Raw genomic sequence first — 14,155 nt, 5'->3', positions numbered from 1 at the left:
CAAAGTGAGTTATAGCCTCGCCGGTGCTACAGAAGTGAGATCTTGTCTTCAAAACCAGAAGAACATGAAAACCCCTGGGCCTACACTGTTATTATTCTATCATAATTCCACTGTTGGGACTGGAGAAGTGGCTCAAAGGTTAAAAGCACTGGCTCCTCTTTCAAGGATCCAAATTCAATCCCCAACAGCCATAGAGACTCACAAACGAGTCTCAGGGTATACAACACCCTCTCTGGTTTTTCCAGACATTGCATTCATACATTAAATGACATTCATGTTAGAAACACACACACACACATCACACACTTTCTTTCCATGTATATATGTATGTATATATATATATATGCATTATATATAATTATATATAGAAGAAAAATATACCTTTATATATAGAATAATTTAACTTCAAAGAAACCAAACAGTAGAAATGTATATATCCTCTCTATACATAATTATATGTACATGTAGAGAGAATACATACATATCTATATGTATTGGTTTCTTTGAAGCTAAATTTAATTCCTTCATAAATTAGAAGGTAGTTTGTCAAAACTGATACCTGACTCATAAGGTTAGAATAGATTTTGAGCTGTTCTCTTCAATGCTTCCAGTCATCCCTTCTCTCAGAACCTCTCTCCATGCCAAGGCTGGTCCCTGGCACCTGTTCTAGACAGAACAGATCATCTTGGTGGGTAAGGCTTTGGCTGAGGTGGGTCAGTCAGTGGTGGAGCCTGAAGAGGCAGCTCCTGACACCGCCATCAGGAAGCAGAGAGGGGTCAGGCTGAGGTAGGGTTAGGCTGTAAGTCTTTCAGCCAGGTAGGCCTTATATACCAAAGATTCAAACCCCTGCTAGGAAAGACCAAGTGTTAAAACATATGAACCTGCGGGTGACATTTCACATGGAAACTGTGATTGTTACCTGAGAGGCTAGTGGTGTGGGAGGTGAGCGCTCTCTCTCACCCACTGTGCCCAACTTCACCAGGTAGTGTTACTGAGACTCACAGAGAGACAAAGCTTAGAGACATTAAGAACTTGCCTCAGAACACCAGGCAAAAAGTGATAAAACAGTGGTTCTCAGCTTTCCCAGTGCTGCGACCATGTAAAACAGCTCCACATGTTGTGGTGACCCTCAACCATATAATTATCTTCATTGCTTTTTCATAACTGTAATTTGCTTCCATTATGAGTCGCAATGTATATATCTGATATGCAGGATATGATATTCGACCCCTATGTAGGGTTGTCCCACCCTGCAAAGGGATCTTACCTCACAAGTTAAGAACCACTGTCCTAAAACCTCAAAGGCCATACTTCCTCCCACTCATTGAGGAACGAAGGTCATCAGGGCCAGCCATCAGTCTGCCACATTAAGCTCATGGCTGTCTAATTACAAATTTGACAGAAAGTTCAGATATTTATATTCCTGTCTTGTTTGCCCCAGTTTTCTTTTACTCTTCCAAAACAATTAACATGCTGAGCATGGTGATGTATGCAATCTAAACACGAGGAGGCTGAGACAAGAGGAGCAAGTTTGAAGTCAGCCAGGTCTCTACAGGAAGTTCCAGGCCAGCCTGGAAAAAGATCCCAGCACTAGGAAGTTCAAGACCAGCTGGGCATGGTGGCAAAAGCAGATGGATTTCTATAAATTCGAAGCTAGCCTGGTCTCCCTAACAAATTTTAGGATAGTCAGAGCTACAAAATAGAGAAACCCAGTCCAAAAAAAAAAAAAAAGAGGTACAAGTTCAAGTAGCCATCCTTAGCTACTTAGTGAATGCAAGGCTAGCCTGGGCTTCCTGCGATGTAGTGTAGGAGATAGAGACAAACATAAGACTTCTAGAGAGATTTATTTCTTTCTTTTCTGTTCTTTCTTCATGTGTATGAGGTGTGTACGGGCATGCCCTTCCAGGGGCCGGAGGAGGATACTGGATGTCCTGTTCTGTCACTCTGACATAGCCCCTGACACAGAACCTGGAGCTTGCTGTTCTGCTCAGTGTCAGGCCAGCACGCCCCGACCTCCTCCCACAACCCAGGTTACTGGTGAATGTGGCCGCTCTGCTTTTTACAAGGCTGCTGGGGTCAAGCTCTGCTCTCCACGCAACCTTTCCCTCAACCCAGTCTTCGTTGTTTATTCTAGTGTGCTAAGAGGGTCTTCCTGTACAGCCCAGGCTGCCCTTGAACTCAAAAGGAAATGGAAGTCGTGGCTTTAAGACTTCTTAGATTGGGGGTTGGAGACATGGCTCCGTGGTTAAGAATGTGTGCTACTCTTGCAGAGGACCTGAGTTCAGCTCCCAGCACCCACGTCAGGCAGCTCACAACCTCCTGTAACTCCAGTTCCAGGGGATCTAATACCCTCTTCTGACCTGCACATATATACATAATTAGAAAATTAAAAATGTCTCCAAAGAAAAGAACTCTTAGATTTAGGAAGGCATGGCAGCGTGGACTTGGGATCTCAGTACTTCGGAGGTGGAAGCAGGGGGGTGAGGAGTTTAAAGTCAGGCTCAGATGCTTAGTGAGTCTGGAGTCAGGAGGGAGAGGAAGAAGCACCCGCTGGAAGGAGCTTCAGGATAGAAACTTGCTATGCATAAGGCCTCCCGTCCAACCCCCAGCACCGGGGGCGGGAAGCTTGGTATCAGGTCTGTAATCCTGGGTATCAGAGAGAATGAGTCAGGAAGAAGCCCAGATCAAGGCCTGCCAGGGCGCTAGAACAGGTCTGTGCCAGCCTGGGCAATCTAGTGAGGCTTTGTCTTGAAATTAAAATAAAGGATGAGGGTGGGCAGAGGATAATGGCCTGAGGGGTGCTCACCCAACATGCACTAGGCCCAAGGTCAACCCCCATTATTGGGAAGGGAAAGGAGGGTGGGGATTTTTTTAATGCCATCATCTTATCAACAGATGAAAGTGTACATCCTTTGGTCTTTCCCAAAGAAAAAGTCTAAGCCTTATAGGTAAATGCATGGACAATGCCATGAACATGCTCTTAGACCACATCGCACATGCATAGTGAACACAGCTGACATTGGGGACAGTGACAAATTAGCTGCTCAAGTTCCAGCCTAAGACCTCATTTCAAAAAAGGAGTCTCTAAAAATGTTTAATTCTACCCCAGTAGACAGCTTCTATAAAGAGAGGGGCTGGGTGTGCAGTGTGTAGCTCAAGGCTGAGCTCTTGCTTCACATGTGCCCCGAGTCTTGAGTTCCACCCAAATGGTGCTTGTGTCTGTCTGGGTGATGGCAGGGGTGGGGTGTGTGTGAGGGGGTGGGGTGTGGGAGGGTGCGGTTGTCATCTTAATCAAAGCAGAGAATGAATGACAAAAGGTTTAACTCACATTTCACGCCCCACCGGCCCTCAGAAATCTGTGGGCAGCAGCAGCCACAAGAGGGCAGCAGAAGCAAACTCGGCACTTGCTATTACTGTATAAAAACTGGGGAGTAATTGTAGCCAGTCCACCCTCAACCCAAGAGAGCCTGCATTGCTCATAGATGAATTCTTCGACTTCATATTCTATACCGTGCTTAACTTAAATTCTCAATCCTCACTTTCCAAACCATTTTTGTGAAGGCTTGGTGGCTCGCATTTGTAATTCCCCAGAGGTAAGGGGAATGTGAGTTTAAAGCTGGCTTGAGCTACAAAGCAAGATTGGATCTCAAAAAATAAAATTTTAGAAAAAGATGAGAAAGTAAGTTCTTGGAAACACCAACTTATATGACATGCTGGGAAGAAACTACCTGCCACTAAATGTTATCATTTTATTAGTAGGAAAAGACCCAAAGGGCTGGTATGTGATAGAAGCAGTTATGTTAGAGAAAATCCCTGCAGGCAGATGTGATTGACCAGCAGTGCAAGTGCTGGTTATGAAAACCTGGCCAACTGACTTTGATCCTTGGATCGCACACAGAAGTGAGGACTTAGTTATTTGTGACGCGTAGTCTAACAATTTATACCAGGCTAGACTTGAGATCAGAGCTCTACCTGCCTTTGACTCCCACCTGCTCACACAGGCTACCCCAAGGCTTTGCAGCAGACCGAAAGCTGGGGAGCACAACTGTGGGGGCAGGAGTGGGAAGGACAGCAAGCAACACACACACACACACCAGGAATGCCAGAGGATAACCTTGGGTGTTGCTCTTGAGAAAACATTGGTCTTTGAGTTTCTATTGCTGTGAAAAGACACCATGCCCACACACCACACACACACACACACACACACACACACACACACACCACTTTTTGCCTTTTTTCAAGACAGTCCCTCTGTGTAATAGCCCTGGCTGTCCTGGAACTTGCTTATGTAGACCAGGATAGGCTCAAATCACAAGAGATCTGCCTGCCTCTACCTCCTGAGTGTTGGGACTAAAAGTTTGCACCACCATACCCGGCACTCTTTAATAAGGAAAACACTTAATTAGGGCTGGCTTACAGTTTCAGAAGCCTAAGCAGAAGTAGCACTTAGGAGCTAGAGGCAGGCAAATCTCTGTGAGTTCAAGGTCAGCCTGGACTATATTTTGTGTTTCAGTACAGCCAAAGCTACATAATAAGATCTTGTAGAAAGAAAGAAAGAAAGAAAGAGAGAGAGAGAGAGAGAGAGAGAGAGAGAGAGAGAGAAAGAGAGAAAGAGAAAAAAGAAAGACAGACAGACAGACAAACTTTAAAAATTATCTTTGGGAATAAATATCCTTGTCTATAATTTTATGTACTCTTATTAAGTAATATTTGCTGAATTGAGAAGCAATTCCTAGGGTAGAAAGATGGTTCAGTGATTAGAGCTCCTTGCAGAGGCCCCCCCCCCCACCAGGCAGCCCACAACCACCTGTAACTTCAGGCACCTACACTCACATATCCATGCACACACTTAGACAAGCACACATAATGACGGAAACAATTCCCTCAGGCATGATGTCACAAACCTATAAGCACAGCATTTGGGAGGCTGGGCACAGTAGATTTTGAGCTCAGGACCAACAGAGGCAACACAATGAGATGCTACTATTTCAAAGAAGCAGTCCAGCGGGGCATGAGTCTTTAACCCAAGCACTGAGGAAACAGATCTCTGTGTGTTCAAGGCCAGCCCTGTTTACATAATGAGTTCCCAGACAGCCAGGGATATACAATAAGACCTTGCCTCAAAGTAAATAAGTAAGTATATTCTCTTTTAGGAACGCATACAGATCAGTATAGTCCACTCAGTCACATGATACAACTTTAAAGCTGTTCCATTTCCTACCCTGCTCTTCCTGTTTCCATATTTTCTTTTGTTTATATATTAATTACATTTATTTATGGAGTTGGTTCTCTCCTTGCACTGTGTGAGCTCCTGGGATCAGACTTAACAGCAAACACCCTGACCTTGGAGGTGTCTCACTATATAGTCCATGCTGGCCTTGAACTCACTATGCAGTTGAAACTAGTCTCAAAATCCTCCTCCTCTTAGTTCTCCTTCCCCCCCTGCCCCCTAGCTTCCCAAGGGTACACCTCCGGTGCACAGGAATACACCACCATTTCAACCTCAAGTATTCCCTTTTCAAGGAAAAAAGTGAGTAGGGGTGCACAGAGAAGTGTGGACTAGTCCCTTTCTAAATAAGGTTTAAATAAATGTGCAGAGCCTGTGTAAACGTGCACACTTTTAACTTGTGGACTTTGTCATCCACCCTCATAGGTGAGACCAAACACAGCCTGAATGTGTCAAAATAAAAATCACAAATTTATGAGAAAGGCACTCATGACCAATACTTTCTATCCTTAAATCTTTTAAAAAATTTTTAAAATGTATTTATTTTATGTACACTTTAGCTGTCTTCAGACACACCAGAAGAGGGCATCAGATCCTATTACGGATAGTTGTGAGCCACCACAGGGTTACTGGGAATTTAACTTAGGACCTCTGGAAGAGCAGTCAGTAACCTTAACTGCTGCGCCATCTCTCCAGCTCCCTTAAATCTTAAAAAATAAAATAAAATCAATTCTCATTTTATGTGTATGGCTGTTTTGCCTACATACATCTATGCACCAAGTGCATGCGGTGGCCACAGAGGACAGAAGAGGATGTGGGATCCCCTGGTCCTGGAGTTATAGACAGCTGCAAGCTGCCATGTGGATGCTGGGAATCAAACCTAACTCCCCAGAAAAGCAGCCAGTGCTCTTAACCACTGAACCATCTCTCCAGCCCCTCTTTCTTTTAAATCTTAACAGGTTTCATTATTCAGTCTATCAGCCTTAACTGACCACCTACTATATACCAGGTGCTGCCCTGAGAATCTACGCACAGGTCAAGGCCTAAGTTAGCTAAACAGCAGCTGTGGGGCGCCTGCCAGTCAAGCACAGGGAAGCCAGAAGCGAATCCAAAAGCATTTACCCTGAAAGGCTATGCTCCAGGAAGCTGGACTCTGCAGCACGTCAGCAGCTCAGGGAAGACACTGTTTGCACAGCTTAGTGGTGACGCGTGTCTAAAATACAAAGTCCTGGGCTGGAACCCAGGCTCCACTTCAAAGGGCAAAGCCAACAGAGCATCCTAGAGGCAGGTGAGAAAATGTCTTCTGGGGAAAAGAAGGGTTTCATTCACTCCAGCAAACAGCTAGAGTCCGAGTTTCTGTTGCTTTCCTGCTTTCCACCGAAGACGGTGGCTCTGACGTCTTCTCTGCAGCTGTTCTGAAGATGGCTGCCGGTTGCTTCTTCCGCTGCACAGGGTTAGGAAGGGTAGTGATGTATGTGAGAGTGTGTGTGAGTGTGTGTGAGTGTGTGTGTGTGTGTGTGTGTGTGTGTGTGAGAGTGTATGGATGTCTATGTGTCTGTGTGTCTCTGTGTCTGTGAGTGTATATGTGTGTGTTTGTGTCTGTGCATGTGTATTTGTGTTCGTGTCTATGCGTGTGTATCTGTGTCTCAAGTGAGTTGGGTGGCATGGCTGGCCCCTGAGACGTACTGATCTTGGAGTGCAGTTGGCAGGAGGGGGCTGGGCAGGGGTGACTGCGAGTGCTCTAGGCTTAGCACTTTACCGTCCTTGCAGACCTCGAGTTTGCCTTTAAAGTCCTGCCTTTGAAGTCAACCTGACCCAGGGTTGAGTCTTTTTAGCACTCCTGAGACCAAACCTGAACACATCAGCCTTTCCAAGGCTGCTTCCTCAGGGGTCACACAGAGGTCAGAACAGTATGGACTTCTTTGGGGGTGGCTCTAAGAATCAATAGGCACAACATGCGGGGGGTGCACAGTGCTACGGCATTGTCCAGCACGCTGGAAGCCCTGGGGTTGCTGTCTGGGAGCAACAGCAACACACACACACAGACACAGCACAGATGAGACACAGACACACACACGCGCACACACACACACACACACACACACACACACACGAATGTGTATAAATGCCTATGGCACAGCATCTACAGAGTGCACAATAACTCATCCTCCCTTACTGCCTCTTGGGAGTTTGGCCTGGGTGTCTGTTGGACTACACCAGTCAAGGCTTTTCCTTGCACTGTAGGAAGACACAGCTGAACAGTCCTGAATGTCAGCTCACTCAGGAGCCTGAGGCCTGTTAAAGACATCGGCCACCACGCCCAGTTTGCACACGGATGCTGTGTACCTGAGAGCCTAGGTCCCCATGCTTGCTCAGCAAGTGCTTTGCCCACTGAACCACCTCTCCAGCCCCAAACCTAGAATTTTATAGTTATGTAACTTCCAGTCTGAAGTACCGACTGTTAAGAGTTTATAATTGTTTCACTATGAGAACAGAGTTTTATAGAATTACAAAGAGATACCATGGGAATTATAAACAGGATAAGGCATATTTACCTATTCTAAAATTTTACATTATCTGAATATCTTTGAAGACTGGGATGTTGACAGATACAGAAAGAAAAAAAACCCCACAAGGGACATGAAAGCACTGTTAAAGTTTACAGTCACCTGCCAGAAGGGGCCTTTAATCATCAAAGAGTTATTGTGCTTAACTCTCAAGTCTGCCTCTACATTCCCAGTTCCCAGCACTGTTCTCAGACAAAAAGTTCTAGTCTGAGGAAAGCGCTAAGATTCCCTCCACCCATATTGCCATGCCTAAACAACTGCAGAGAGAACTGTGCTGTGTCAGAATGCTCTGTGGGTATCTGCAGGACAAAGGTTCCGTGGCCCAGGGAAGGTCGGTAGGCTACAGGGCCTATCTTACCTTATTAAGCCACAACAGACCATGGAAGGACATGCCCTAAGGAACCTGTGACCTTGCCTTTGAGATAGTTCATTGCTTAATGTGGCTCTTGGCTCCTGCTTATTGTCCTGTAGCCAGGCCAGTGAGGATCTAACAGGCAAGAAGTTCAGGCCCATTGCCAAGTCTGAAGTTGCTGGGGATGGATGGGTCTCATTCTACAGCCCATGGATTGGAGTTGGTCAAAGAGGGAGACATCTAACGAGGAATCGGGCAGCTCAGGCATTAAGAGTCGGCTCAGCCTAAAACAGGAGTCCAGGCTTATATAATGGGTGGGCCCAGGGGTCTGTGTTCAGCTGTCATGCACCTGGACAGCCTTGCACCACTGCTGTATTGGTTGTTTTGAACAAATAACATGGTGTACTGGCTAGTTTTGTGTCAACTTGACACAGCTGGAGTTATCACAGAGAAAGGAGCTTCAGTTGAGGAAATGCCTCCATGAGATCCAACTGTAAGGCATTTTCTCAATTAGTGATCAAGGGGGAAAGGCCCCTTGTGGGTGGGACCATCCCTGGGCTGGTAGTCTTGGGTTCTATAAGAGAGCAGGCTGAGCAAGCCAGGGGAGGCAAGCCAGTAAAGAACATCCCTCCATGGCCTCTGCATCAGCTCCTGCTCCCTGACCTGTTTGAGTTCCAGTCCTGACTTCCTTTGGTGATGAACAGCAGCATGGAAGTGTAAGCCGAGAATAAACCCTTTCCTCCCCAACTTGCTTCTTGGTCATGATGTTTGTGCAGGAATAGAAACCCTGACTAAGACACATGGCTACCAGATTACAGAGTCCTGAAAATGAGGCAAAAGGGCTTAGGGAGGGCTGCCAAAGAGAACGCACAATCTCAGAGACACACGCTGGGGTGGAGGTGTGCCCCAGGAAGACCTCTTGGCAGCAGGGAGTCTTCACCTTATCTACCAGGGCAGGCATGGGGAGGAGTCTCATGACCATGCCTGTGTGAGGCAATGCTTGTTTACTTCAACAGTACTTCCTGATAAGTGCCTGTCCGATGACCTCAGGACAGACACACAGCTATTTAGGCAGACTGAAATGAAAGAAACTTTCAAGGTTTTCCTAACTTATTCCTGGGATCCTTATAACTCCTTAATCTCTTAAAAAGTGATTAAAAAACCGCATTCCTCTTGCCACTAGCAGCCTCTTCCAGGGCATGGAAGGAGGTATGGGGTTAGACACATGCAGTGAGGGTGGGAAGTGTCTGTCATCTTGGTTCCTAAACATGAGCATAGGCACCGGCGCCAGAGCAGGCTTCATCCCATGGGCAGATGGGGTGGAGGCCACGTGCCTGGGGAAGAACAATCAAGGGATGAAGAAGTTAAAAGAGCCAGCATCTTGGCTCTGCGGGTCCCTGTGTCAGGTGGGTTTGGAGAAATCACAGCCTGGGATCACTGGGCTCAGTAGTCCATCGTCCATTGTGGGCAGCAGGCTCAGGGTGCCTGGGGCTCTGGGGAAATTTAAGATTTTTATTCACGTACATGGCATAGACGATGAGTTCTCCCCCCACCATGAATGAAGACCCTGATGCCCCACAGGCAGTCTACCAGCTTGGGATTTTAGCTGCAGACTCAGTACATACAAGAGCTGTTGTCTAGGACCCAGGATATGTACCTAGCCTTTATTTGTGGACCATTGGCAAACCCTGTCATCCACCAGCTTTGTAAACTGTGGTGCAAACAGAGAAAGGGTGGGAGGAAACTGGGACTATAATGCCAGTAGAAACTCCGCTTCCAGCCTCCGAAATGCACGACTCTTCCGTCCTCCAATAGAGCTGACAGTGAGTTCTCATGAAATTGATTCATGTTAAGGGAAGGTGCAGAGACTACACACAAACCCGCCCAAACAGTGGTTTTGCACATAGATGGTTCTGGTGCTAAGTCTTCGAGACCTTTATATAAGGAGGCTCTGCTTAAAACTTAAAATGTTACTAACTTTACTTTTCCAGTGGCTGCTCAACAATGCACAGTGCCAACCATCTAGGTTTGAAAGCAGAAAGCTTCACCATCAACCAAGGTCATGACCGCTCGACAGGTTGTGAAATCTGAAGTTGGGAAGAGGTGCCAGTCCCCATTCTAAGACGGTTCTGTAAAGTTCCAGGCTAGCCTGTGCTATGACTGAGACCTTGCCTCAAATGAACAAGCAAACAAAAGAGAACGGAAACCCTGAAGCCCGTCTTCTCCCCCTACCACCCTCCCAGGAGTTAGAAAAGAGGCCCTGCCTCAGATAAGCCACCTGGGGCTCACTCTGCATGACATATGTCTGGGCTTTGGAGGATGCCCGCTGACTACATCACTGTGTGGAGGCTGCCCCAGGCCATGACTGTACGCTCCACTCTTTACCAACTCATGCCTGAATTTCATGGCGATGGTGACAAAGGGTTAATTTGATTGAATTATAATTTATCTTTCTTATTTTTTCTGGTGTTGGGATTGAACTTAGGGCCTTGGGCGTGCCAGGCAAGCTGTACAATTGGACCCTCAGCCCATGACGGATTCTCATACTCAGCTTCTGGTCCTATCTAACTTAATAGCTAGGGAGGCCATTATCAGGCCTCCATCCTGAGGCCCCCAGCATACTCTGCAGGCTCTTCGGAGCTGACTATATTTGGAGCCAAGCACCAGCCACATGAACACTGTCAAGGGCTCCTGAGTGCATACTGAAGTTACAGAACACTGCAGAGCTACCCCAAATGACCCTCCAGTTGGGAGACTCCTCAGAAGATGAATGTCCTAACAATACAGAACAGGAGACACAAAAACTAACATCTAGTTGGCTTAGGAACTGGAGTTGTTAAGAATCTGGGCTTGAACAGCAGTTGTGGGGATAGCCCTGAAGATCAAAGTACAGGCAAGCCTGGGTCTGAGCACACAGCTGGTCCAGAATCGTCAGAACGAGATGAAACTGTTGGGGCTGGAGAGATGGCTCAGCGGTTAAGAGCATTGACTGCTCTTCCAGAAGTCCTGAGTTCAATTCCCAGCAACCGCATGATGGCTCACAACCATCTGTAATGAGATCTGATGCCCTCTTCTGGTGTGTCTGAAGACAGCTACAGCGTACTTACATATAATAAATAAATAAATTAAAAAAAAAAAAAAGGGCCGGGTGTGATGTGGCACATGCCTTTAATCTCTGCACTCGGGAGGCAGAGGCAGGCAGATTTCTGAGTTCGAGGCCAGCCTGATCTACAGAGTTGAGTTCCAGGACAGCCAGGGCTACACAGAGAAACCCTGTCTCCAAAAAACCAAACAAACAAAAAAAAAGATGAAACTGTTGACAGGAATCTGCTGACGGGCTATGGAGGGAAAATCCACAGCTCTGACTACTTAGAAACATGCCATAATAGGAGGGCAAATGGACTCAACATGGAAATAAAAATCAAACCAACCACAACAAAAACAGGCTCTTGCAGGGACAGTACAGGTGGCTAGGCATGGAGCGTGTGCCTGCATTGCTAGCACTGGGAAGGCAGAGTGAGGGGGTGGGGGGAGCTCAAGCCTAGCCTAAGCGAGTGGCTCAACACCTTTAATCCCAGTACTCTGAAGGATGAGGCAGGTAGATGGGTCTCTGTGAGGTCAAGGTTAGTCTAGGCCAGCCTGGGTCTACATAGCAAGCTCTAAGCCAGCAAGTGGCACATTTAAATTTGAATCCAGGTTTGTGGATTATAGAGTGGATAATTAATGGGGAAGAGACAGGCTTTCCAGCTTGCTGATTGTCTTTAGCCTTAAATTATCAACTTCTGCAATCTAGTCAGGAAATTTTACAGTAAGGTTCTTATTTAAATCCAGAGCACAGGGACTGGGAAGGTGGCTCAAACCCGATGAGCTGAATTGAATCCCTGGGACCCACACAGTGGAAGGCAAGAGCTACTGATTCCTGCAAGCTGCCCTTATCTATACACACACACACACACACACACACACACACACACACACACACTCACACACTCACACACTCACACACAGACACCCCCCCCCCATAGCTTCTATACACTCATACCCTGCATCAGTCCAGAGCATACTTCCCAAGAGAAGCACTGACGCCTCTATCCTCCTCATTCCTCAGCACACAGTAGGGCATACTGCTATTTCCTGCAGTCTTAAAAGAACAAAGTACAGTCCTACTCTCTTTATCAAACCAAGTGTCCTCCTGCACTGAGTGCATCTGGACAGACATCAGAAACAAATAACAAAGGCCTGCCTCCCTTCCTGCTCCTCTTTGTTTAGACACACTGTGTTTGGATCTCCCCAAACTCTGAGCTCTGTGAGAGAAGGACCTGGGCGTTCACCTCCACACCCCCAGTTCCTGAACACCATCCTGTTACTCAGGGAGGTTTTGAAATCCTTCCCCACAGCTTTCTGGGTAAAGTGCTTTCCTATGTAAGGTAACTTACATAGTAAGAATGACCACATGTCTGTGCCTCTGCTAGCTGGTTTTTTCTTTTTCTTTCTTTTTTTTTTCCAATGTGTGAAAGGGAGGGAGGGAGGGAGGGAGGGAGGGGGAGGGGGAGGGGGAGAGGGAGAGGGAGGGGGGGAGGGGGAGAGGGAGAAGGAGAGGGAGAGGGAGAGGGAGAGGGAGAGGGAGAGAGAGATGGCAGCAGAAAGAGAAGGGGGAAAAGAGAGCCGCTAGTTGTTTTCTTAAAGTTGGCCAATTCAAACTGTGCTTGTTACCTGGATCAGTAGTCGAAGAAGAAAGGAAAGGATGGGATTCCAGAGAACTCAGAGAGTTGCTGCTTCCCTGGCTGACTCTCTGGGATGCTTCATAACTGCTGGTGTCACACACCGCGGGTAGATCCAAGGTACAGCTCTCTCCTGACAGGCTGCTGGGTGTGGCTGCCTGGGATTCCATAAGCCTATGAGGGGAGGAAAAACAGCCCCATGTCACAGGGTCTGTGGAGTAGGAGCTACCAAAGCACAGCCCGAGGACGCCAAAAGAGCAGCTACTCTCTTCCCCTACGTCATGGTTTTTCTTCTTTTCTCCTTTGATCTAGTGTTTGGGTACCAAGTTCCCTTCGTTGTGAGACAAACATACTCCCACTTGAGAAAAATCAGTCCTAATTTCAGCTAGGAGCCAGACATAATGACAAATACCTGTAATCCCAATACTCAGGAGGCTGACTGACTGTGTGAAGAGGCAAGGATGACACATATTACTTTGTATGCTAATGCAAAAAAAATTAAGGAAAAGAATAATAATCAGTTTAAACCAGGCCTAGTGTTATAGGCATATAATGGAAACTACTTAGGAGACTGAAACAGGACAGCCAGCCTGGACCCTTAGAGGAATCCCTGCCTCAGAATAATAAAATAAAATAAAACCAAGGGCTGAGGAGGAAAAAGGGGAAGAAGAACCATGTTAGAACCACAATCATCACAGGGCACTGGGAGTTTAAAATGAGCATCAAAGATCGCTTATGCTAGGTGCGGCTGCTCAGGTCTGTAATCCCAGCACTCAGGGATCACTTATGCTAGGTGCAGCTGCTCAGGTCTGTAATCCCAGCACTCAGGAGACAGAGGACTGCTGCCGGTTTGAGTCAGCCTCGGCTACAATCCGAGACCCTATCTGAAAAATCAGACAGACAGACAAACTACCAACAACAAAGGATAATTTGAACACTGACTAGCAAGCCGTTTGGTCTTAGTTACATGGCCTTGGAGTCTCCTACGCTGCTGTCGTCTCTGGAAAGGAGAGGCAGGGCCTGGCTTCAGTCAGCATCTTACATACAGAAAGTCTCTAGGTGAACTCTGAAGTCCTCCAAGGTAGCTTGCTCGATGAAGCACTGGAAAAGTTCATGCTTAAAACTCGGAATTAAGTTAGGACTGGAGAGGTGGCTCAGCAGGCAAGATCACTGGCCATATTTCCAGAGGACCTGGGTTCAATTCCCAGTACCCACATAGTGGCTTACAACTGAAACCATTTGTAACTCCAGTTCCAGGGAACCTAACACTCTTCTGGACTCTGAG

At 46.8% G+C, this 14,155-nt stretch overlaps 1 protein-coding gene, 1 long non-coding RNA gene and 1 pseudogene across 8 annotated transcripts in view; 2 read left to right on the top strand and 1 right to left on the bottom strand.

The window, feature by feature from the left end:
- Shld1 (shieldin complex subunit 1) overlaps positions 1-14,155 on the bottom strand; it is a 64,125-nt gene that overhangs the window by 46,062 nt on the left and 3,908 nt on the right. For 5 of the 7 annotated variants that reach the window (NM_001358260.1, XM_011239800.2, XM_011239798.2 and 2 more), the window contains one exon: positions 12,863-13,044. In NM_001358260.1, coding sequence (NP_001345189.1) covers positions 12,863-13,040 — 178 coding nt within the window. In that variant the 5' untranslated portion in view covers positions 13,041-13,044. The other 2 variants (XM_011239799.1, XM_011239802.2) reach the window with 2 other exon arrangements.
- Gm38455 lies at positions 6,310-11,290 on the top strand. The gene is made up of 2 exons (XR_375002.3): positions 6,310-6,518; positions 10,141-11,290. It is a non-coding gene; the product is annotated as a predicted gene, 38455 (long non-coding RNA).
- On the top strand, positions 9,689-10,253 carry Gm14097 (predicted gene 14097; annotated as a pseudogene).

The sequence above is a fragment of the Mus musculus genome, chromosome 2 (genome assembly GCF_000001635.26).
Source record: "Mus musculus strain C57BL/6J chromosome 2, GRCm38.p6 C57BL/6J".
In the NCBI taxonomy this organism is placed as follows: Eukaryota; Metazoa; Chordata; class Mammalia; order Rodentia; family Muridae; genus Mus; species Mus musculus.
The sequence above is the reverse complement of the archived record's forward strand: the minus strand, read 5'-3'. Positions and strand labels throughout refer to the sequence as shown.